Source organism: Acanthochromis polyacanthus, chromosome 3, assembly GCF_021347895.1.
Source record: "Acanthochromis polyacanthus isolate Apoly-LR-REF ecotype Palm Island chromosome 3, KAUST_Apoly_ChrSc, whole genome shotgun sequence".
Classification (NCBI taxonomy): Eukaryota; Metazoa; Chordata; class Actinopteri; family Pomacentridae; genus Acanthochromis; species Acanthochromis polyacanthus.
The window spans coordinates 44,693,326-44,717,582 of record NC_067115.1 but is presented as its reverse complement, the minus strand read 5'-3'; the positions used below and the strand labels follow the sequence as shown (position 1 = coordinate 44,717,582).

Sequence of the window (24,257 nt, the reverse complement as noted above, 5' to 3'; positions counted from 1 at the left end):
CCAAAGACAAACACAGAAAGTAGCCGCCTGTAATAGCCATGTTGGCTGATTTTACGGGGATCTATATCCAGGTCTTTGTTTTCTTGTTTATCTTGCTTTTTAAACTATTATTCTCTTGTTTTCCTATTGTCAACAGATCTTGCGTGCAGAGCCAAACCAGCATTTCTCAATACTTTTGGACTTTCCCACACTGTCTGTGCCTATCAGGTCCAAGCCCACTGGTTCCTACTGAAGACGGACGACGCCTTACAGATATACAGAAGTCATAACTGGTAACAAGAGTATTCAGCAAGCAAACAGGAGGAAAGTGCATTTGTTGTGGACTATTTCAGTAGTAGATCGGTCCATGACACATACTTTTTGGGAGAATCAACAACACAGTGTGATTTGTTGACAATGAGACAAATATAGAATCCTGCTGGACTTCAAGACAAAAAAGAACACATTTATAGAGAAGCAGGGAATTTAAGATGCTGATTTATGCCATGAGGCGCTTTAGAGGCTGGTTTTCTGCTTGCTGTGGTTTAGATCAGACGAGTCATTTTGGGAAAGCAGCAGGGCAGAGCCTCGGGCCGCTGATGAACCTTCACGGCTGCTTCGTGGTTTCAGTGACAAAGTTTGTTCGAAAGACTTGTTCCCTCCCTACGCCTTCGGCCCCGAGGTCAGACACAGAGGAAATCAGAAAGTGTGGGAAGTTTTCACACAGACTAAGGAGCAGAGCTGGTTTTTCATTCACAGGATGCACCATCATCCTCACAGTGTGAATTTATTGTAAAGTTACATCTTACTGTCTGAGTCAGAAGCACAAACTGTACAAGAAGGGAGTGAGGGAGTTTATGATGACTGACAGGCATTGAGAAATGACCCCACACTAAAGGTCTTCAGGAGATCAGTCTCCTTTCGAACAAAGTCAGAATGTGGTTAGACTGAGATCAGGAGGAATGCTAAATGTCCACCTGATGCATTTTCCCGCTTGGTGATCATGTCCTTGAGGCCAGTAGCCGGTGTTCAACTCCTGCCGACGTTCTTCTCCAACTATCCTCCCCTAGTGGGACAAACGACTCGACTCGGGATCTGTCTGCTCCTGGATTTCAAGCTGCATCTGAGGTGAGAAATAAGCTGCCGAATCTGTCCTGACTTTAGTTCACCGACGGCTAGATTAGATGTTTGACAAAAGTTTTGTGATGCGTCAGACCTCCACACCCCGTGTCGAATTTGTATAAAGTAGAAATCAAGTCTACGGTACGTGTCCACGAGGGTGGGGGAAATTTCTGATTCTTTGATGCATCGTGATTCAAATGTGGACGAATCCGAATCTATTTACAAACATCCAAATTTCGATTATTTAAATCTATTAATTACAGTAATACAGAAGGTTCTAAATAATGTGGAACCAAAAAGGGCGTACGCACTTTGGGATGCTCACACAGAGTGAAACAAACATGGCTGACTACCACCCACCTCACTGTGAGAGCCGAACAGTTCCTTCTAATTAAAGCAGACGTAGAAACACTTCGTCTTCTACAACACTGACAGTGGAAGCAAATGGACCAGAGGCTCTCATCTGTAATCTAAGCACTGCTGCAGACATTGGAGCCCAGACACTCCATCCCATCCCGACCCTATTTCACCGACATCCCAACACTCTACAATATACATAAAGTAAAGATGCATCAATCATCGAATCGTATCCCTTCAATCGTAATGGAATTGTGAGGAGCCCAAAGATTCCCACCCTAAAAGTCCACGAGATCCACTTCTGATAATGTTAGTCTTTGTCTGACTTGTTTGTTTTATGTTTTGTCATTTCGTTTCCTGTTTTTTCGTTTTGTTTCCCTTTTTTCTGTCACGGACTGAGCTGGTGGACCCGAGCAGAAGCCACACTACCAGGGCTGGCTGAACGCAAGTGGTTTATTGTTTGGGGGTGAAAATGGTGGTTAGGTGGGGGAAAACCAGGGTGTAGGAGCAGGGGGTTCCAGGCAGGAGTGGGGGTTCCAGGCAGGAGAAAAACAAAATCAGAGTAAGGCAGGAACTCAAACAGGAAATGTTAAGGGCTAGAGAGCGAACTGAACTGCAAGGTTTCTGGTTCAATACTCTGGCAGGGAGTGGAAGCTGAGCCGGTACTTATTGTAGGGGTGAGTCGTTAGCATGATGATTGTCAGCTGCCCGTGAGCCGTGGAGGAGGTTGATTGCCTGAGTGGAGTCAGCTGAGAAGCTAGACTCCACTCAGGCACCGAGCTGCAAGGGAAGAGACAGGGCAGGGGAGCAGATGGGAGACAGGGCAGGCCAGCAGGGCAGAGGAACAGATGAGAGACAGGCAGGGCAGAGGAGTGGATGGGAGACAGGCAGGGCAGAGGGGGAGAGAAGCATGAGCGGAGGAAACAGATGGGAAAAGGGGTATTTGGGGATGTCAGGTGGGAAGGACGGGGGTGAGGAGGGAGCCCTGACAGTACCCCCCCCCCCCCCCCCACAGTAGGACCTGGTTAACAGTAGACCTACTGGAAACATCCAGACCTAAAACCTGATCCAGATCTAGAACATCCCAGCAGCTGAGGAGGCTGAGGGGTGAGGAGGGGTGAGGGTGAGGAGGCTGAGGGTGGGAGGCTGAGGGTGAGGAGGGGTGAGGGTGAGGAGGCTGAGGGTGAGGGTGAGGGGGCTGAAGGTGAGGAGCTGAGGTGAGGAGGGTGAGGAGGTTGAGGGATGAGGAGGGGTGAGGAAGGTTGAGGGATGAGGAGGGGTGAGGGGTGAGGAGGGTGAGGGGAGGAGGCTGAGGGGTGAGGAGGGGTGAGGGTGAGGAGGCTGAGGGGTGAGGGTGAAGGGGCTGAGGGTGAGGAGGCTGAGGGTGAGGAGGGGTGAGTGTGAGGAGGTTGAGGGATGAGGAGGGGTGAGTGTGAGGAGGGGTGAGGAGGTTGAGGATGAGGAGGGGTGAGGGTGAGGAGGGGTGAGGTGAGGAGGCTGAGGGGGTAAGTGAGAGGGGTGAGGAGGCTGAGGATGAGGAGGGGTGAGGGGTGTTTTGGTCCAATAATCCATTCATGGGGCTCTTTTGGGGCCCAGCTGCTCTGATGTGAGGATAAAGAGGAGGCCACCTTTGTTCTGTCGCTCCGGCTCTATTTTCATGAAGAACATCGACCGCCTCCCCCGCCTCCCCTCCTTCCCCTCCTCCCATCACCGCCTCCATTCATTCCTCCACATTCAACTTGTCATCCATCAAATGCCGTGGATGATGTTGTGTTGGTTCTGTAAATTAAAACTAATTACATTCAGAAAACACACTAGATTGTCATTTGTGTCTTATTTTTGTCATATTTGTTCATTTTGTGTTTTGTGTCATATTTGACTTCGTTGCATGTTTTTATCGTTCTGTTTCTCATTTTTGTTGTTTCGTTTTTTTCTGTTTCGCTTGTGATTTTTGTCTTATTTTGTCATTTGCTTCTTGCCTTTGTCTTTTTTTGGTCTTGTTGGTGTCAATGTTTTTGTCGCTTTGTAACAGTTTCGTCTAATTTTTTGTTCCTTTTTGTTTCGTTTCGTTTCATTTGTCTTATTTTTGTCATGTTGTGTCTCATTTTTGCAATGTTTTGTCTTGTTTTTTTTTTTGTCTGTTTGTTGTCGTTGTCTCATGCTTATATCATTTTTTTCTCATTTTTGTAATGTTTTGTTTTTTCTTTGTTTTTTTGTCTTCTTGTCAGAGTGCTGTCATTTGTAACTATTTTTTCAAAAATTTGTCCCTTTCTGTTTTGTTTAATTCATTTGTATAATTTTTGTCATTTTGTGTCTCATTTTGGAATTTTTGTCTTGTTTTGCTGTTTTTTGTCTGACTTTTGCCGTTTCTCTCATGTTTTTTTCATTTTACATTTAGTTTTGTCTTTTGTTTCTCATTTTGTGTTTTGTGTTTCCTTTTGGATTGCTGTGGCTTTGTCTTATTTTTCTCATTTTGTGTTCGCTATTCGTGTTTTTTGTCTCTTTGTGTTCTTTGTCCATTTTTTGTTGTTTTGTTTCTCACTTTTGTCATTATTGATCTCATTTGTGTTATGTTTTGTGTTTACGCATTTTTGCCGTTTTGTGACTATTTTGTCAAATTTTTTTATCTTTTTTGTTTTGTTTTTGTGTCGTTTGTCTCATTTTTGTCATTTGTATCTCATTTTCTAATATTTTTGTCTTATTTTTGTCTTTTTTATCTGACTTTCATCGTTTTTGATCATACAGTAAACTGGTACACTAGAGATCAAACTGGCTGAATTGTGGAACCTGGGACTCAGATGAGGTTTAGAGAATGCCATATAGTTGTAGATTTGTAGGCAGATTTTTTCTCCGGTGAAACCTTTGGTTTTCTGAGCCTCAGTTACTAAGAATGAAATGATTTGAATATTTCTCTGACAGCCCCTCACCTTCATCTTCTTCTGTTTGTTTAATTATCACTTGAGACGTTAAATCCTCTCATGTCAGTTTTGGCGGTTTTAGTCTCCATGTGTGAAGGCACTTTGCACCTACATGTGAACTCACTGTAAATCAGGGGGTCCAACGTGTGGCCTGCGGGCCAAAATCCGCCTCAGAGGTCCAGTCCGGCCCTCAAGCCCTTTTTGTGCGCTGTTTTGTCATTTGTGTTTTTTGCCCTTTGTAACATTTTTGTTGAAATTTTGTCTTGTCTGTTACGTTTTGTTGAATTTTTGCCATTTGCATCTGTCTTGCTTTTTTTGTTTGTTTCCTGTCGTTTTTTTGTGTCGCATTTTTTATATTTTGTCGCATTTTTGTTGTTTTTTGTGTTTTTTTTTGCTGACTGATTGTCATTTATCTCATGTTTTGTCGTTTTGTCTCATTTTTTCATATTTGGGAATATATCTGGAATTTTTTCTCACTTTGTAGCTTCTTGTTTCTTTTTTTGTTTATTTCGTGTCGTTAGTCTAATTTTTTTACATTTAGTGTCTCATTTATTTGTCAATATTTGTCTTGTTTTTTGTTGTTTTTGCCTTTTTTTCTGACTTTTGCGCGTTTTGTCATATAGTAAAACAGGTCCACTGGGAGATCACACAATGTGGAACGTGGACTCAGATGAGTTGTAAACAAACCGCTGCTCATTAATATTCATGAGGGGTGTGGTCTGCACACAGGCCCGCCCCTGTCGCTGGATATTACCCAGCCTCCTCCAGGAGTTCAGAGCTTCGTCCGGGCTCCAGCTGCAGCAGACAGAGGTTAGAGAAAGGAGCCGAAGAAAGCAGGACAATAGCAGACAAAAGGTTTCCTACAGGACGGAGCAGGACGCTGTGTGTCTCCGGGACTCTGTGGAGGTTTGTTCTGCTGAAGGAAAGGCCGCGCATGGAGAGAAACCCGGGAGTACCGACCCTCACGGAGCCCCGACAGCCGCCAGGAGCAGCCCGCCGCCGGCATGAGCCCGACCCGGAGCCCCGTCCTCCTCCTCGGCCTGCATCTGCTGCTGTCCGCCCGCATCCAGGTAGGTCAGATCCAAGTCCAGCAGCCAGCAGATAGGCATGCTCCTGTCATGTTCTGGAGGAGATGATGTTCTGCAGGGACATCTCCATAAACCAGGGGTCAGTCTGAGGAAAGTTCTCTAAAGTATAAACCTTCATCCATCCGTCTGAAGAAGCATCGCTGTTCAACCTTGGTTTAATGTCTTTAAGAGCTTGAAAACCACCAGAATGTGATCCTGCTTGGTCTAATTTTACTGATAAAGTGGTTTTACCTCCGAACAGAGGGTTTCATTGGAGACTTTAGGGTGTCCACCATGAGGCCCGTGGTCCAAAAGTGTCCTCCAGAGGGTCCAATCCGGCCCTCAAAGTGTAAAAATTACAGAGAAGACATTAACTGCAGATTGTAAATTAGTAAAAACTATAAATTTAAAATCATTTCTAGACCATGACAAGTTGTTTGGATCAGAAAGTAAAATACTAGATTGTTCATTGTCTCATTTTTTTTAGTCTTGTTTTCTTTTTGTCTTTTTTTCAGACTTTTACCATTTTGCCTCATGTTTGTGTTGTTTGTGTTTCCTTTTAGTCTTGCTTGTTTTTTTTGTCTATTTGTTTCTTTTTGCCATTTTTGTCTTGCTTGTGTCATTTGTGTATTTTTTTTCTCCTTTTGTCAAATTTTTTGTTGATTTGTAACTTTTTTTGCTTTTTTGTTTGTTCATGTCGTTTACACTCATGTTTTGTCATTTTGTTTCTTGCTTTTGTCATTTTTTTGTCTCATTTTTGTCCTTTTGTGTTGTCTGTCTCATTCGTTCTCTTTCTGTCGTTTTGTGTCTCTTTTGTCGTTTTGTGTTCCTTTTTGTCTTGCTTGTGTTTTTATCAATTTTATTTTGTGTTTGTTCCTTTTTGTCACGTTTCTTTCATTATGTCCAATTTTGTCTCTTTTTAGTTTCATTCGTGTCGTTTGTCTCATTATTTGTCATTTTGTGTCTCATTTTGTCATATTTTGTCTTGTTTTGTTGTTTGGGGCTTCAGAAATCGTTCTGACCTGGCTCTGGCTCCTCGGGATGTGAATTCCTTTTGATTTCGCTCAGCTTTGGATCACATTCACTGGATGTTGAGCTCATGTGCTGCTCGGCTCTAAACTGGACCTGACGGTGCTGACATTCGTTAATCAGAATCATTCCTGTTTTGCTTCGTTGTGATCCGTTTTCTGTGAGATCCTGAACTAACCGTGGACTGCTTCCTGCTGATCTCTGTGACCACGCTAATACAACAACTGCACCCATTTTCCACCACGTCTCTCACATTAAACTCTCTTCTTGTGGATTACATTTGATCTTCAAGCATGTCCAGGACAAAGATGCAGAAGACTGAAAGTACAACAAATGCCGTTACACCAGGAGAGTCACACTCGTTTTAGTCCCCTGGTCTAGACTATGACTCTGAGATCAGGACTCTGTGGGTCAGACCAGATGCTCATGCAGCAGATGAAGGTCTCTCAGGACGTTCTTGTTGAAATAATGCTCTGTCTGCTCTTTCTGCAGGTTTCTTCGGCTTCGGACACTTTGAGCTCCAGATGTTGTCGATGCAGAACGTTAACGGTCGGCTGCTGACCGGCGCCTGCTGCGACGGGTCCCGGGACGTGCCGGCCGACGGTGCATGACTGACAATGCGACACCTACTTCCGGATCTGTCTGAAGGAGTACCAGCTGAAGGTGTCATCGGCCGGGCCGTGCAGCTTTGGCTCCGCCTCCACACCTGTCCTCGGTGGAAATACCTTCTCTGTAGCCGGGAACGACAAGCAGCCGGCATCCTGCTGCCTTTCAGCTTCGCCTGGCCGGTGAGTCCAAGAGATCTGGTTGTGTCACAGTTTTTCTGCTTCTGTTGCCTCTTTGGCCTGTCTAGACTGAACCGTGAGCAGAGTCCAGCTGATCTGCCTCATGTTGTCTCAGCAGACTCTGGATGAGATTTCTTACGCTCATCAGTGGCTGCGGTGGTTTCCAGCTTGGATCTACAGATAAGGATAAAGCTCTTTCTGCTTTGTTCTGTTGTGAGCTGCAGTCCTGGTTTTCTCCCTGGCCTTCCTGCATGGTGGGGATAAAGGCGTGTTGTTGGTGGCGCTGCTCAGCCGGCTGCAGGACATTCTTGCCCGTCGGCCCGGTAACTGGTGTGTTGAATGAAACCTGGTGGTCGTTGGGCAGGATGAGGTTTCTGTTGTTGTTGTTTTCTGTCTAAGCTGGCAGGACTGAACCAAACAGCCTCTCTGTGTTCATTAGCTGTGATTGTAGCTCAAGCCAAACCCTCAACATCTTACTCGAGATGCCACAACTGGTTCATCCAAAGTCTTTTTATACCCATTTACTGCACCTGATTTTTAATCCGGTGCCTCCCACAGTCTTCCATTTCTGCACCATCTTGGTCTTTTTTTCAGAGGTGTTCTGGATATTTTTTTTCTTCCTCTGCCTTCCCTTCTCACTGGTAGTGGCACAATCCCTCCAGGTTTCTGTAGAACAATAGTCTGTGTCCTGGCTGGACTGCAGCTGGGGCTTATGGGACATTACTGGGGGTGGATGGCTGTACAATCTACCCACCATGAGAGAGGCAGCAGTGGAGGCGGCTTAGCAACATGAAACAGCCACAAGAGCAAAGTTAGCTCTGCAACCTGCCAGCATCACCAGAAGTGTGGTCCGCTGTGTGGAGCTGACGTCTAGCCAGCACTGATGAACCACCAGCACACACCTCTGGACCCCTCTGTGGTCAGAGATTACACCCCTTACACCAGGAGAGGTCCAGCTCACTTAGTCCACCTTCCACATCCAGTCCACTTTTGATCTCCAGTGGACCACACCAGTAAAACCACAGCAATAATAACCTCTAAATACCCACAACTCCTGATGGTTCCTTTGGTTAGTGCAGAAATGTTCACATTGAAGGAATTATCTCTTTACAAAACATCATGAACAACCTGACATTTATGAAGAAAAATAGACAAAAAAACACAAGCAAGACAAAAAGGAAACAAAACGACAAAAACGAACAGAACGACAAAAAACATGAGACAAGCAAAACAAAAAAAGAGGCAAAAAAATTAGACAAGTTAAAAAGCGACAACCAAAAATTTAACAAGCGACACAAATGAACAAAAACGAGAGAAAAACGACAAAAAGCGAGAAACAAAACCCAAACAATAGCAAACAACACAAGTGAGACAAAAAAGGAAACACAAACACCCAAAAACCTGAGACAAACGGCATGAAAAAAGCAAAAATTTATACAAAAAACAACAAAAACAAGATAAAATTTTACAAAAATGAGACACAAAATGACAAAAGAACAATGAACAATCTAGTATTTTACTTTCTGATCCAAACAACTTGTCATGGTCTAGAAATGATTTTAAATTTATACTTTTACTAATTTACAATCTGCAGTTAATGTCTTCTCTGTAATTTTACACTTTGAGGATTGGACCCTCTGGAGGACCACTTTTGGACCACGGGCCTCATGGTGGACACCCCTGGTTTAGGTAATCTGACATAGGAAAGTATAAAACATGAGGACGCCTTGGTGAAGTTCTATTCGCAGCAAGAATCAATAATCCAATAATCATTAATGAAAAACGGACCGTCTATAAAACCCGTCACTGAGGTACAACCGAACATTCAACGCTGCATCAACACGTCACACATACTTATGTTTGTGATTATTCCCCATTATTAGGATGGAAAGCACCAAAAAAGTACCTTTTTTAAAGTCCTGAATGCCTCTGACAAACACTGTCCAAAATACACTGCAGAGGAAGTCTCAGATCTAAAGACAGAGAAGACCAAAGCAAACAAATCTTTACCTGGATCACCTCACCTGTCCCTGGAAAAGCTTCTACACCGGAACATTTCCTTACACAGGTAATCCATGACAGTCATTCACTGCATCATCAGCACATGGCAGCAGATCAGAGTATGACTGATGGTCCAGAAGATCTGCACCACGTCAGCACCACCGTGGCAAAGATGAGACCAACGTGATGCTCAGTTTGATGGATCGTCAGTGAGAAGCTGTCTGATAACCATGAGAACTCCAAGGAAAAGGAGAGGGAAGGACGGCAGGAAGGACAAAGTGATGGGATGTTCCAGCATCAGTAGGACCATCAGAGCAACATCTGGACTAACCTGAGTCTGACACATGAGGAGGAACATCCCAGCAGGCTCTCTGCTCCCTCTCACCCCATAATTCATCAGGGCAGTTATCAGCTAGGCATATAAAGACAGGGTCCGGTCTCTGTTGTCCTTCAGCAGAAGGGAAAGTTCAAGGACAGAGTCAGATGTAAGTTGAAAGAGCAGGACAGAGCCGACAGACCTGACTATGCCTTGGTTAGGCGTTAGCTGGAAGGTCTTTGGTGCTTTTGTGCTGAATTTGGGAACCATTTGCAGATGAGGGAAAGCAAAAAGCACAAAAATTCACAAGACAAACAGACACAGATGGGAGTCAGGCTGGACTGAAGCCTTCAACAATGCTGATGCTGTGGCGTACGGACGGAACGTTGTAATTCATGTCACCCTGAGAATCAATTGTTGTTCCATCCAACACATGAAACCTCACAAACGTCTTCTGACCGACTGCTTACAGGTTGAGTTCTCGGATTACTAGAGAATAAACCTGGACCTGCTAAATAACACTGACTGAAGGAAAATAAAAGATGTTCCACTTCACCAACTCCAGCTCAGAACCTGCTGGTCAGATGAAACCACATCTGCTGTGAGCTTCTCCTGCCGTCACCTCCACACCTCCATCTCCTCATCAGCCTGGGCAGACAACCTGAAATACAGCGTCTTCATCATGTTCCTGCTCCCCAGCAGACGAACCCTAAGACTTCAATGACTCCATGGCTTCTCCTGCAGCGCCACCCCCAGGACAGAACTATAATCTGAGCCACAGAAAAATCTTAAAGCTGACCATGAACAGATGATCTACCACTGCCATGTGAGCTGGTAGTCTGGACAGGTTCATAACATCTACAGACAGGGCTCCAGACTGCGACTAAATGGTCGCATTTTGCGACCAAATTGAGCGAGTGCGAGTGAATTTTTTCATCTACTTTTTAAATTACTACTGAATATTTTTGTTGCTGACATCTGCTCCACACTTCAGCCCAGTACACAGTAATGTACAAATTGAGCTGTTTACCCGAAGCGACGATTAACTCGAAAGAAGAAGAAAGGAGCCGCACCCCCCCCCCCCCCCCCCCCCCCCGAACACCGAAAGAAGAAAGGGGCCGGGGCCAGATGTGTGGTGAAAGCAGGGGGACGAATGACGGTGAAGCTCCTGATGTTTCACAAAGCCTTCATTTACGTTCAGCCTTATTTTGAACACAAATTCACCTTTCTGTCCTTCCCTCCTTTCTTGTCCTCATTCCAGCTGCTTCTAAGTTTAGACACATCCTTTGCTAGACAGCAACAGTGTGGAACCGTTTTCTTTCAGCTTTACGTGAATTTTCGGACTTTTCTGCTTCGTCTTCGTCATGTCAAGAAACCTCTTCTTAGGGAACCAGTTCCTGTGCTGCTGAAATGGTCACAAAATAAAAGCCCGTAATATTAAGAATACGCCGTCAAAATAAAAGCCTGGAGGAAACGGTTATTTTAACACTAGCAAAAGAAAGGCTTGCAAAAATTGATGAACTGATCAACAGACCTTTATAAGAGTAATTTACACATGATTTGGTATAAATACATAACATACATGCCTGTACTCAGTAGGGCTGGACCCGAATATTCATTCGCTACGGCACTATCCGGATATTAATTTTAGTATCTGAATATTCGGATACCCCCGTCGGACGTTACCGGGTGGAAAGAATATGCGGCATTACTGTCTTCCCTCCGCCTTCGGCTCACATCGGCTCATCCCGTCCTGTGATCACATAAACATATACACATATGTGATCACCCCCTCCTCCCCCGCGAAAATATTTGGAGCTCGTCTCTTCCCTTCGCCTTCGGCTCATCCCGCCGTGTTCATCGGCTCATCTCGGCTCATCCATTCGTGTTTCTTACCACCTCATGAATGGCCGGGTTGCTGCCGACTCTGACGTCACGCTTCACTTCGTTGCATAAACACAAGACAGATGCTGAAGACCTCCGCTGTTTGGGAATTCTTCAGTTTAACTGAAGACAAAACGAAGGCAAAATTTGGACACCCCCCCCCCCACCCCGCGCCGCCGCCTCCCGTGCGGACGTTACAGGGCAGCAAGAATATTTGGATATTCGTCTTTAATAGGGCCCAAATATTTGGAGGACCACTATTCGGGCCAGCCCTACTAAACATGTATTCTTTCTCCTGATTAATTTTTTATTTGATTGCTTATATAATGAGTCATCATCAATCATAAACTTTAAGTGCCAATTTCTCAAAAACCTGATTTTCAGACACACATAAACTGCCTCTTAATTTATCTTCTTACGCTTTTGACCAAAACTTCCCATTTTTGGCGTGCTGCTAGTACAGGCTATGTAGGAACGCACCTGTTAGCCATTTTTTGATAACTTCATTCTATGCTGAGTTATATACGAAAGTCTTTGTAGCAATTGTTTGGTTTCATTACTATGGTAACCACAGTCAAATATGACAAAATGCCTCATAGGTGCACAGGTCCATACTTAAAGTACTACGTGGTGCATTGGTATCATTTTATGTTAAATATTACATGAGATTTGCTTGGGGCAAATACAAGATTTAATTTCGGGTTCCATAATTCAACAGTATTTAATTTCAATCCAGTTGTTCAAAATGAAAAACCATTTGGTTTCACAGTAAAGTTGGTGTTTAGAGGTCTCTAACAATGTACAGGTTGCATACCTTATCTTAAAGTGTGTGCAATATGAAAACTTTCAACATTGGTCATTTTTAGTACTCGGCCGGGTGAAGCTCCCCCTTAAGGCACTTTTCCACCAGCACCTACTTGACTCGGCTCGGTTTAGGTGGTTTTCCATCACAGCTGAGTTCCACCTCATCGTGGGTGGAGTCATAAAAAACTCTCCGTCCTCCAACGATCCAGTGGTGGAGTCTAGGTCACTCTTCCTCCCGTTGATCGTTCATAAATAGCATCCATTGGATAAACCACTTCTAACACCTCCGGTTTGACCCACTCGCTGTGTGGTCCTTTGAACTGGACCGATAGTGGCCGTTCTGCTCAGGAACCTCCTGACAAACTTTCCTTCCATTCCAGCTCCCTCTGATTCTTTGGTCCAGCATCCAAAGACAGAAAAGTGTCTTCATTCGTCCAAACCAAACCAAATGTCTTGTGTGTCATCACTCACCTGTCCAATCAGAGGCCTGCACTCTGTAGACGTCACATTATCGGCTCCAAATCAGCTCTCTGGGAACCCCGTCCGGTAGGAACTAAAACAGTAGCTGGTACCAGGAACTACGTCCTGATGGAAAACCTCACAAACCCAGTAGAGTAGGTGCTGTGGAAACACTCCATATTTCCGTCATGCTGTCATTCTGCCTGGATGAAGTGTCACACAAACCACCAAACAGAAACATAAACAGAGAAAGTGTTTTTTCTGTTGGATGTGAGGGAGTTCACAGCCTGGACCTGCCTCCACACGTCGCCTGGCTCTGCCGGCTCACAAACTATTTCCCACACCCAGGCGCAGCCAGAGAAAGCAGTTCCACCTCCTCAATCAAACAATCAAAGGCACAGGGAGTGATGGGAAATCACCAGCGGCCTGCACAGCAATGCTCTGGATGTTTTGGCAAGAAGTGAGCGGAACCTGTTGGCAGGTGACCAGCTGCCAGCTTCTCATTCCTGCTGTCGTCTTCAGATCTAATTAGCTGCTAAAATGTTTGGGTGCCGCCCAGTGTGTTTGGTGGGCAACGCATTTATTTTTCCTCCAGGGTCAGGAGGCATCGGCCTGACACCCAGATCCAGTTTCAGCCAGAGAGGTGATGCAAACGTGTTGTAAGAGCTGCTCAGAGCATGTTAGCTCGGTTCTGCGTTAGCGGCAGTCATGTGGCGTTGGAGTAAACAGCTGGAGACATGACGGGACCGAGAAGACATGTTGAGGGTTTCTGCAGATCTGTAGGCCTAAGGTTCAGTTTGGTTTAGCTCTTACTGGTTCTGCTGTTAGATCCTTAGTGAGTCCTTGTTCTCATCTTCAAACCTGTGGATCTGTTTAACATAGGAAGGAAACGCTGCTGGAACTGGAACCTGATCTAGTTCTCATCCTCGTACCTGTTCGTGTATAAATCCACCCTGTATTTCCATCTTCAGAAGGATCAGACAACACATTCAGAGTGGTAAGACGTGATGGATTCCCCCATGTGATGCCTGTCACGGCACATTATGGTCCAATAATCCTGTCAGCAGCTCTGAGCGCTCCATAACCCGACATCAGAGCCGAGCTAACCCTAATCTGTAAACTGCACGGACCGGCTGTGGTTTCCTGCAGAGCTGAGTGTTGTAGGACGGAGTTTATCTAGCTGTCGTGGATCTACTCCAACATCAGCAGGGCTTCGTAAATGTGGACCAGACCACACAAGCCGAGGTTTACGGAATGTTGAACATCAGAAAGAGCACTTTTTAAAAAACGACATTAAACGCCATGAGGCTGTCATGTCGTGGTGTTTTTTCTTCTTGCTTCAGCTCTTCTCCCTCTGCAGTCTGCCTGGTGGTCGGTCATGAGCGTTCAGAGCTGTTCCTCTGTGGATTTGAAATCAAACATCAACAGAACCTGTTGTGGAGCCCAACCTTTACAAAGCGTCCTCCTTACAGCAGTGTAGAGCTAAACTATACTTCTACATCAAAACGATGTCAAGGATTCCACGAGTTGTTGGAACCTTGAGATTCTGCTCCACGTCTGCAGATTTATCAGGTTAGGAGGCCGCTGGACCCACTGTCAGGTTCATGATGCCAGCGTGAAGTTTGGACTGAACACTAAGCAAAGCACAAATCACAGGGCGATTATTGCAGTATTTGACAACTGTGTCATGATTTAGTGGGAATTCTCTTTTCTTCTTTCCCCATAAATCTCAACCTGATTATGTGTTTTTGCTGTAATCTCCACCAAACAAAGATGTTCCCTGACCTCTGTGGAACATCGTGTCTGGTCCAGAACTTTCTGTAGCACCAGAATGCTTTATTTAACCCTGGTGTCGTTTTAAAGTTTGAAAATGTGGAAAAAATATATATTTTCACAGTGAAACTTCTGATGTCCACATCTTCAACATTTTTGGGAAATTTTTGGTGGAAAAAAAGAAATGTTAAAAGTATTCTTAGGAACATTCACAAAAAAGATTTTTGTGAATGTTCTTAAAGAAAATAGAAGTTTACTGTTTTATTTGTAATCTCTTTAGATGTCTTTAGGATTTTTTTGGGAAGATTTTTACTCATTTTTGAAAATATTTACAAGAATTTTCTTGCCAAATTAGTTTTTTTAAAATAATGCTTTTAAGTGAGATTTTTAAAGGATTATTGGAATTTTGTTCCTGAAGGTTTTGCAAGTTTTCAGAAATTTGGGGAATTTTTGCTGAATCTTTTTGTTATTTTTTTGATGCCAAATGACGACAGCAGGAGGGTTAATAAATCTCAAATTAGGAGGTTACATGAACGAAAAAAAATCTATTTTTGAATGAGAAACTGCTATGACGTTGAGGGATTCTGGGTTGCTGTGCCATGATAACTCTACCACGATGAGGAGGTACTCAGTGTAATGGAAAACCACCTAAACCGAGCTGAGCCGAGCCGAGTCAGTGCTCATGGAAAGCAGCAGTCTTCTGTCCTTTTTGCAACGTTGTGTGTCATTTTCGTGTCCTTTTAGTGTATTTTGCACCTTTTGAGTTGTTCTGTGTTCTTTTGAGTCATTTTATCATCATTTTATGTAAATATTTTTGTACCATTTTGTGTCATTTTAGCATCGTTTGTGTCAGCATTATGTCATTCTTTTGTCATTTTGCTCAATGTTTGCATGTTTTTGTCATTTTGTGTCATTGTCATAATTTTGTCACTTTTGCAACATTTTGCGTCACCTTTGTGTCACTTTAGCAGCATTCATCTCAGTTTTATCTGTTATGTCTTTTTTTGTCAGTTTTGCATCTTTTTTGTGTCCTTTTATGTCATTTTCAGCAGTTTTCTGTCCTTTTTGCAACATTGTGTGTTTTTATTGTGGGATTTTTGCATCTTTTTGTGTCTTATGTCATTTTTTGTCGATTTTGTGTCATTTTAGCATGGTGTACACCCCTTTCAAAAGTTTTAGGACACTTTCTCATTCAAATAAAGTAGAACCTGTCCTACAACTTTTGACAGGGGGGGTATCTACCAAATGTGGTACACATATGCAGCACATCAGGCTGAACAAAAAAGTCAGTGACAGCCACATTCCAAACCCAACAGGAAGTGAGCTATTATGCGTTGAATGTCGGATTTTGCCCATTTTTCATTTTTTCTAGAGCGAACTCCTCCTAGGGGGAAACTCCAATTCACCTCAAACTGGGCCGGTACATACAGGAGGCCTTAATGATCCAAAGTTATTCAAATCTTTTTCCAAAGTCAAAGGGTGTGTCCATGGCGGCCTCTGGAATTTTGATCCTTCTCCCATGAAATTTCAAATGCTGTGTAAATGTCCTGAACATGCTCCAATCTGCCTGAAACTTTACATGTATGATCAGAGTCCTGCCCTGATCACATCCATATGATGAAATACACCCCCTGTCAAAAGTTGTAGGACAGGTTCTACTTTATTTGAATGAGACAGTGTCCTAAAACTTTTGACAGGGGGTGTATGTCAGTTTTATGTCATTCTGTTATCATTTTACTCAATTTTTGCTTCTTTTTGTGTCATTTTCATCATTTTTTCACTTATCAAACATTTTACGTTGTTGTGTAATTTTAGCAGCATTAATTTCAGTTTTATGTCTTTTTATGTCATTCTACTATCATTCTGTGTCATTTTTGCAACTTTTTGCATCTTTTTTGTGTCCTTTTATGTCATCTTCAGCAGTTTTCTGTCCTTTTTGCAACATTGTGTTGTTTTTGTGTCCTTTTGATGTTATTTTTGTAGCCTTTTACTGTTATTTTTGGATCATTTTAGCATCATTTTGTGTAATATACTGTGACCTTCAAAGGGATGAACATGGTCAGGCTCCCAAAGTATCCCAGAACACATGAACGTCACCGTTCCACCTGCAGCAGCCTGGACTGTTGGAGGCTGGTTATGATGCCTAATTCTGACCAGACATTTCCTGCCTCCACATCCATCAGACCTGCTGATGCTTGTCCTTCTTCAACCCTCCACTGTTGGTGAACCTGTGGCTTCAGGAGTAGAACCCAGTGTGATCCTCTGTTTTTGTGGTCTGTCCCTTTCTCCTGGTCCTGAGCATGAGTGTGTACATCAGAATACTGATGTCTGGATCGATCTGAAACGCTTCATTGATCCCGTTTACAGAGCTGGGACTGTGAATGAACACCAGACTGTTTCTCAGAACGGACAGCTGGCAGACAAGGAGGACATATTCACTGAATCTGACAAAATCTTGTATAAATTAGAACCACTGAGTCCACCTTCAGCCTGTATCTGCATTAATGTATGTGCTGATTGGCTGATCGATGATGGATCAACGGTAACTCTCACTGGCTCTGAGCCGTCTGACAGCGGCCTGAATGGAGACAAAGAGGTTCCAATGTGGAGCCAAAATAAACACACACACACACACACTGTTGTGTAAACACAAAGACCACGTGCACTGCTGCCCTAAATAAAGGAGATGTGAGAACGGTCGTGTTTCACAAACGTCCAGCTGAAGCAGAACGTTTTGGTGTTTTGATCCATCGTTCTCTAATTCTAATGATCAGTCAGTTGTCAGAATTTGTGTTAAATAACTGGTTTGTGTTTGTGTGCAGAGGTCGTACACGTTGATCGTGGAGGCCTTGGACTTCAACAACGACTCGTCCTCTGGCAGTGAGTATCTTCATCTTCATCATCGTCAGATTAATATTAGATCAGCTGGATCTGAGATGTGGACTGCTGGTCATCATCTTCTAAACAAGGACTAAAACAGGAGACGTAGAAAAGAAGAAATAAATCAGTTAAACCAGTAAAGATCAGTCCTCCTCCAAGGCTGCTCATTCCCACATATGACAGACATGCAGCATTAGTTTTATCAGTTATTGATGATCAGAAATCACAGCATCATAGAATGTGTCCATTTAATACAGATGAACCCACAAACACAATGACCTGAGGACAGGTGTGTGTTCTGCATGTGTACATTATGTACGGATACTGGATCACATGACCTAAATATGTAGCAGGAATTGATGGGACTCAGAAACACCCCATCACTTGGTCCTTGTGTCATTAGTTGTGTCCAGAAGTGAAATCGAGTTTACCAGTAAAAGAATGTGTTATGATGGAAGCCTTCAGTTTATCACGACTCCTAGAACTCTGGAATCACTACAACACACAAATGTTTGTCACAACAAACACAATCCTGTGTTTGAGTCCCTCCATAGCTTTACTAAAGCCGTTTCTTTACACCAACAGTCACTTCAGACCAATTTTGTGTCATTTTTAACCATTTTTACAGTAATTTTGTACTGGTCACTTCTGAGTCAATTTGGACACGTTTGGTCATTTGGGTGAATTTTAAATAATTTTTGAACCACTTTTGGCACTTTGGACCAATTTATAATGGTGTTGGATTATATTTTTGTTATTTTGGACAATTTTTAAACCAGTGGGCAAATTTTAAGTAATTTCCAACCATTTTTTAATCAAATCCATGGATCTAGGCCAGGGGTCGGCAACCTTTAACACTCAAAGAGCCATTTCGACCCGTTTCCCACAGAAAAGAAAACACCGGGGAGCCGCCAAAATCCTTTTGGCATTTAAAATGAAGACAACACTGCATATATCGCTTTTTTTTTTTACTTCTATGCCCTGTTAATCAGTCGTGATTAATTAATTACAAAGCCTCTAATTAGATTCATTTTTTAAATTGTGTCCTCCACTAATATTATCTGACCTGGTTAATGTCATTTGCTCCTGGACCTCATATGTTACGTATTGTTAGCTGGAAATCAATATTTTGCGAATGTCTATTTGACTTGTAAATCTATTTATCTATTTATCTTAAGCTAATAACTTTTCTCCGGTAAGTCGCTGCCCCTGTTTTCCAAGACGTCACTCCTCTGACTCTCTGACCTGCTGCCGGTTCTTGCGAGTAACGTGTATTACCCTATCATGAGTACTTTTGACTCAAAGACAAGACGTGTCTTTCTTGGAGTGGAGCTTTAATATACAGGCTTGCCATTCTTGAGTACAAAACGATGTGAAACTACAGGCGTTGCTTCTCCATCTCCTCCGCATCAACCTTGCGCTCTCATGTCCCAGCCAGGGGAAAACCCCAGCAGCACATCCGGTGAAGTGACACGTCCAAAATAAGAGTGGTAATTTCACAATAAAACTCTCTATATTAAATGCATTGAAACGCGCCTGAAAGGCAGAACAATTTATTTTCCAAAGTTACAGGGAGCCACAACAGAGGGCTGAAAGAGCCGCATGCGGCTCCGGAGCCGCGGGGTTGCCGACCCTGATCTAGACTATAAGCTGCATCACTGCCAAAATCTAATCACTCTGTCCTTGTGTCATTTCTGACCTTCTCTGAAAATTTCATCCAAATCCGTGAGTCTGTTTTTGAGTAAAGTTGGTGACAGACAGACATGGAACAATCCTCTGCAGATTAAATGATGTTTCTGCCACAGAATTTTGCTGCATCATCAACAGCTCTGGTTTCTGCCTCTTTACTTCTGACTTTGTCAAAAAGTTTAGAATGAAACCTAAAAAATCATGTGATAAAAGGAAGAAATTTCTTCTTGTAATACCAAATATTACCAACTCTATCTCAAACTTGGCCAGGTTATAGTTTGTTGTTTGAACCCTTCTGATGCTGCTGCAGCGAGAGCCTCTAACAGCGACCTGTGGAGCTATCTGCAGGCCCATCAGAAAACAGATGTGAAGTGTTGTGTGGACAGAGTGAACTTGTGTTTGAGCCTCTGTTTATCACCCGATGAGCAGCCGGAGTGTTGGCTCGGTGCTGTATTTGACGTCCCACAGGGACCATTATAGGCCCGGTGTGAAGCCGGCTGACCTCGGACCAGCTGGGTGAGGAGGGTGAGGAGTCTATTTGGTTTAGTCCAAACATGAAACCAGAAATGTGCTGCCTGCCGGTGAAGCTGCGCTGCTGAATCTGTGTGTGAGATTTGGAGCGTCTGTTCCGAAACCGTCCAGCCGACATGCAGAACTGAAAGGTCGACGCTGGAACCGCTGATGAGCCCAAACGAGGACAGAGCAAATATTGACCCTCTGAGTTAGCATCGGCGAGCTAAGTGCCTCCTGCACGTGGACTGGAACGAACACCTAACAGCACCCAGCCCCATGCCTCATTCTGCTGCTTCAGGTCGCAGCTCTGATGATCTGCTGAAGCCCCATCATCATCATCATCATCATCATCATCATCATCATACACCCAGACTCCAAAGAAAAAACAGAATGAATGAAACAAAACATGACAACAAAGGAACAAAACGCAAAAAGATCGACAAAAAACACGAGTGGAAACCAAAAAGGAAACACAAAATGACAAAAACGAGAAACAAAACAACAAAAATCTGACAAAAAAAGATAATAAAACAACAAAATACAAGAACACATATTACAAAACTGAGACACAGAACGACAAAAGAACAATGAGTGATGTAGTATTTTGCTTTATGATGAAAACGACAAAAAACTAAATGACAAAATATTACAAAAATGAGAGAAACACAAAACAAAAAAGCTACAAAGTGGTAAAAATTGAAATAAATGTAGCAAAACATGACCAAAAAAGAACAAAATGTAGACAAAACAGACGCAAAAGAGACAAAAACAAAAGCGAGACAAAAAAGAAACAGAAAATGACAAAAAACAAGAAACTATAATTATCATTTTTTCTTTATTTTGCACATTTTTCTAGATTTGGGTCCCACAGGGTTCAGCTCATCCAACAAATCATTTTATACATGAACAAATATTTGAATCTAGAATATAGACAGAGTTCTTGCACATTCTGGCTCTAAAACCAAAGAGGTCCACATGAATTAGAGCTGACTGCAGTCCTCTGCTGTCCCCTCTGTAACCTGTGGAGGGACAGAACTAACAGAACGGCTTCTTCTTCAGCATCCACCTGCAGCTTCAGCCAGATGGTTTTCTCCTCAGGTGGATCAGCGATGAAGTGCCAGCTTTGAATATTTGCTCAGACATCCTGGACAGAACGGATCCAGCTTTTTTTTTTTTTTTTCTTTTTGAGGTTTTCAAATCTGCTGCCTTGGTGCAATTTTTAGCACTTTTTTGCTCTCCGTCGTGATGTGAAGTGTCACAGTTTGTTTCCAGGGCGATGGAGTTTCTGCTGAGAGCTTCTGGTTCGGTGTTCTTCCAGTCCGTTCGGTTAAACTCATGCCGTCACCTCAGCCCAACCACACTTTCCACCCCGCTGGTGAAAATACCACAGAGCAGCTCAGCATTTTCAGGCTCTCGGGAAGGTTCCAGCAGCCGTCCTCCTCCAGTCCTACAGCCTGGATCTCCACAGCTACACCCCTGACAGCTCACATCTCAGAAGTCCAGGCGTTTACCCAGGATTTAGAAGTTCCAGCTTGTCTTCTGTTATTTGGAGATTTGGGCACCACGGTTACTAAAACTAACAAAGATTCATTGTGTTAAAATGTACCTTCTCCCTTTGCTGCTAGGCTAACAGTACACAGGTATGCCATCTGGCTCCCTAATCTTTTGTATTTGTCAGTTTTTGGACCATCTTGAAAGTTCTTCCATGAAGGCAGCTGCTCCATCTCCTCTCCTTTACTGATCTAAACCAGGGGTGTCCACCATGAGGCCCGTGGTCCAAAAGTGGTCCTCCAGAGGGTCCATCAGGTCCTCAAAGTGTAAAAATTCCAGAGAAGACATTAACTGCAGATTGTAAATTACAACTATAAATTTAAAATAGTTTCTAGACCATGACAAGTTGTTTGGATCAGAAGGTAAAATACTGGATTGTTCTTTGTTCTTTTGTCTCATTTTTGTAACATTTTGTCTGTTTTTGTTTGTTTTTTTTGTCTTTTTTTAGTCAGATTTTTGTCATTTGTCTCATGTTTTGGGTTGTTTTGTGTTTCCTTTTCATCTCGCTGTTTTTTTGTCTTATTTTTGTCATTTTGTGTTTTGTTTTATTCGTTGTTTTGCGTGCCATTTTGTGTTTTTTGTCTCATTTTTGTCGTTTATTCATTTTTTTGTTGCTTTGTAACTTTTTGTCTAATTTTTTGTCTTTTTTGTGTCATTTGTCTCATTTTTTTGATGTTTTTTGTCTCATTTTTGCAATATTTTGTCCTGTTTTTGTCTTTTTTTACCTGACTTGTGTCGTTTAGCTCGTACAGTAAAACTGGTCCACTGGAGATCACACTGGGCTGAATGAGGAACCTGGACTAAAACCTGAGCGATTGTGTTGTTGTGTTCTCAGGTGTCGGCGGGGCGCTGATAGAGAAAGCCATCCACTCTGGGATGATAAACCCCAGCCGGCAGTGGCAGAACCTGAAGCATAACGGTCCCGTGGCTCAGTTCCATTTCCAGGTCCGCCTCAGCTGTGATGAACACTACTACGGCTTCGGCTGCAACAAGTTCTGCCGGCCTCGAGACGACTTCTTCGGCCACTACGAGTGCGACCACAACGGCAACAAAACGTGCCTAGAGGGCTGGTCTGGACCCAACTGCAACACTGGTGAGCTTCTGTCTGTTTTTATTCCTGTGACCATCAAAAGTCCAGAAGAATACCGAGTAGAGAGGTCATACTTCCACCACTGGTTCTCCATTCAGAGCAGAGGAGTCCAACTCATCTTAGTCCAGGTTCCACATCCAGTCCAGTCTGATCAAACCAGTAAAACCAGTAAAACCACAGCATAATAACCTTTTAGCTTTATTGTCATCATACATGGCATGATGAAAATCTAAATAGCTACCACTGGACGGTGCACAACAACAGGCAGTGAGTAATAAAATACCAACATGAAATAATAAAATTTAATGTACATATGTAACAGAACGATAGTGGAGAAGACACCATGTGCAAAGGAGGCCAGATATGTGAACATGGGAGGTAGTTGAAATGGTTGTTAGGAGTTCAGGAGTCTGAAGGATAGAAACTGTTCCTCAGCCTGTTTGTCCTGCATTATGAGAGACATAATGACAAAAAATGAAACACGGCACAAAACAGAGACAAAGAAGTTACAAAGTGGCAAAAAATAGACAAAAAACACAAAACAACAAAAGCAAGAAACAAAGCAACAAAAACAGGAGACGAGCATTGCGAAACAAAACAAAAAAGAGACCAAAAAAATTAGACAAAATGACAAAAAAAATGGACAAATGACAAAAGGAGAAAAACGAAACAAAAAACGTCAAAAGCAAGAAAAAAAGACAAAAAATAGACAAACAACACAAGCGAGACAAAAAGGAAACACAAAACGACAAAAATATGAAACAAATGACAGACAACAAGCAAGAAAATATGACAAAAATGAGACACAGAGACAACAGAACAATGAACAATCTAGTATTTTACTTTCTGATCCAAACAACTTGTCATTGTCTAGAAATGATTTTAAGTTTATAGTTTTATAATAGAATAATTTACATTCTCCTCTTCTCTCCTTAGCGATCTGCAGACAGGGGTGCAGCACAGAACATGGATCCTGTAAAGTTCCTGGAGAATGCAAGTAAGAACACGCACGCACGCACGCACACACACACACACACACACACACACACACACACACACACACACACACACACACACATACTATGTTTTTCTATCTCGGTGGGGACTTACCATTGACTCCCATTCATATCTAACCCCTAACCCTAACCCAGACCAAAACAATGTCTAACCCTAAAGAAACGTTTTTGCACTTTTACTTTTTTTCAGTAACAACAACATGGCCAAGAAAACACTGTTTAAACTTGTGGGGACCTCATTTGGCATAGTTTTCGGTTTTCCTAAAACATTTGGTCCCCACAATATAGCAAAAACATGGGCACACACACACACACACACACACACACACACACACACACACACACACACACACACACACACATACATGTGATCCAAGCCAAGAGGGGACTGTCACGGTGAACTGCCAACAGTGGCCAGGTGTTTCTGGTTATTTTCATGAAACAAAAATCTTTTACGAAATTTTCTTTTAAGGCCTTTTTTCATAATATAACTGCAAATATGTATTTACAAAAACAGCCGAAAGGAGACCATCAGCCCTGATAAACATCTACACATCAAAGAGGATGTTTCGTGTCATTTGTCAAATTTTTTGTCATTTTGTGTCTTATTTTTGTAGTGTTTTGTCTTCTTTTTTGTCTGACTTTTGTCTCATGTTTTTATTGTTTTGTGTGTCCTTTTCGTCTCGCTTGTGCTTTTTGTCTTATTTTTGTCATTTTGTGTTTTGTTTTATTCCTTGTTTTGTGTGCCATTTTGTGTTTTTTGTCTCATTTTTGTCGTTTATCCATTTTTTTGTTGCTTTGTAACTTTTTGTCTCATTTTTTGTCTCTTTTTGTCTTATTTTGTGTCGTTTGTCTCATTTTTTGACGTTTTGTGTCTCATTTTTGCAATATTTTGTCTTGTTTTTGTTGTATTTTGTCTTTTTTTATCTGACTTTTGTTGTTTTGATCACATCGTTTAAGCTGGTCCAGTCCGCTGGCGATCAAACTGGGCTAAATATGGAACTTGAACTGAAATGAGTTTGAC

The 24,257-nt window shown here is 42.8% G+C and overlaps 1 protein-coding gene across 1 annotated transcript in view; it reads left to right on the top strand.

Annotated features, from left to right (window-relative positions):
• The first annotated feature begins 5,336 nt into the window (after positions 1-5,336).
• LOC110968300 (protein jagged-1a-like) overlaps positions 5,337-24,257 on the top strand; it is a 91,368-nt gene continuing 72,447 nt past the window's right edge. The window contains exon 1 of the mRNA XM_051945425.1: positions 5,337-5,446. Within this exon, the coding sequence (XP_051801385.1) occupies positions 5,381-5,446 (66 nt within the window). The 5' untranslated portion in view covers positions 5,337-5,380. The remainder of the gene's footprint in view (positions 5,447-24,257) is intronic.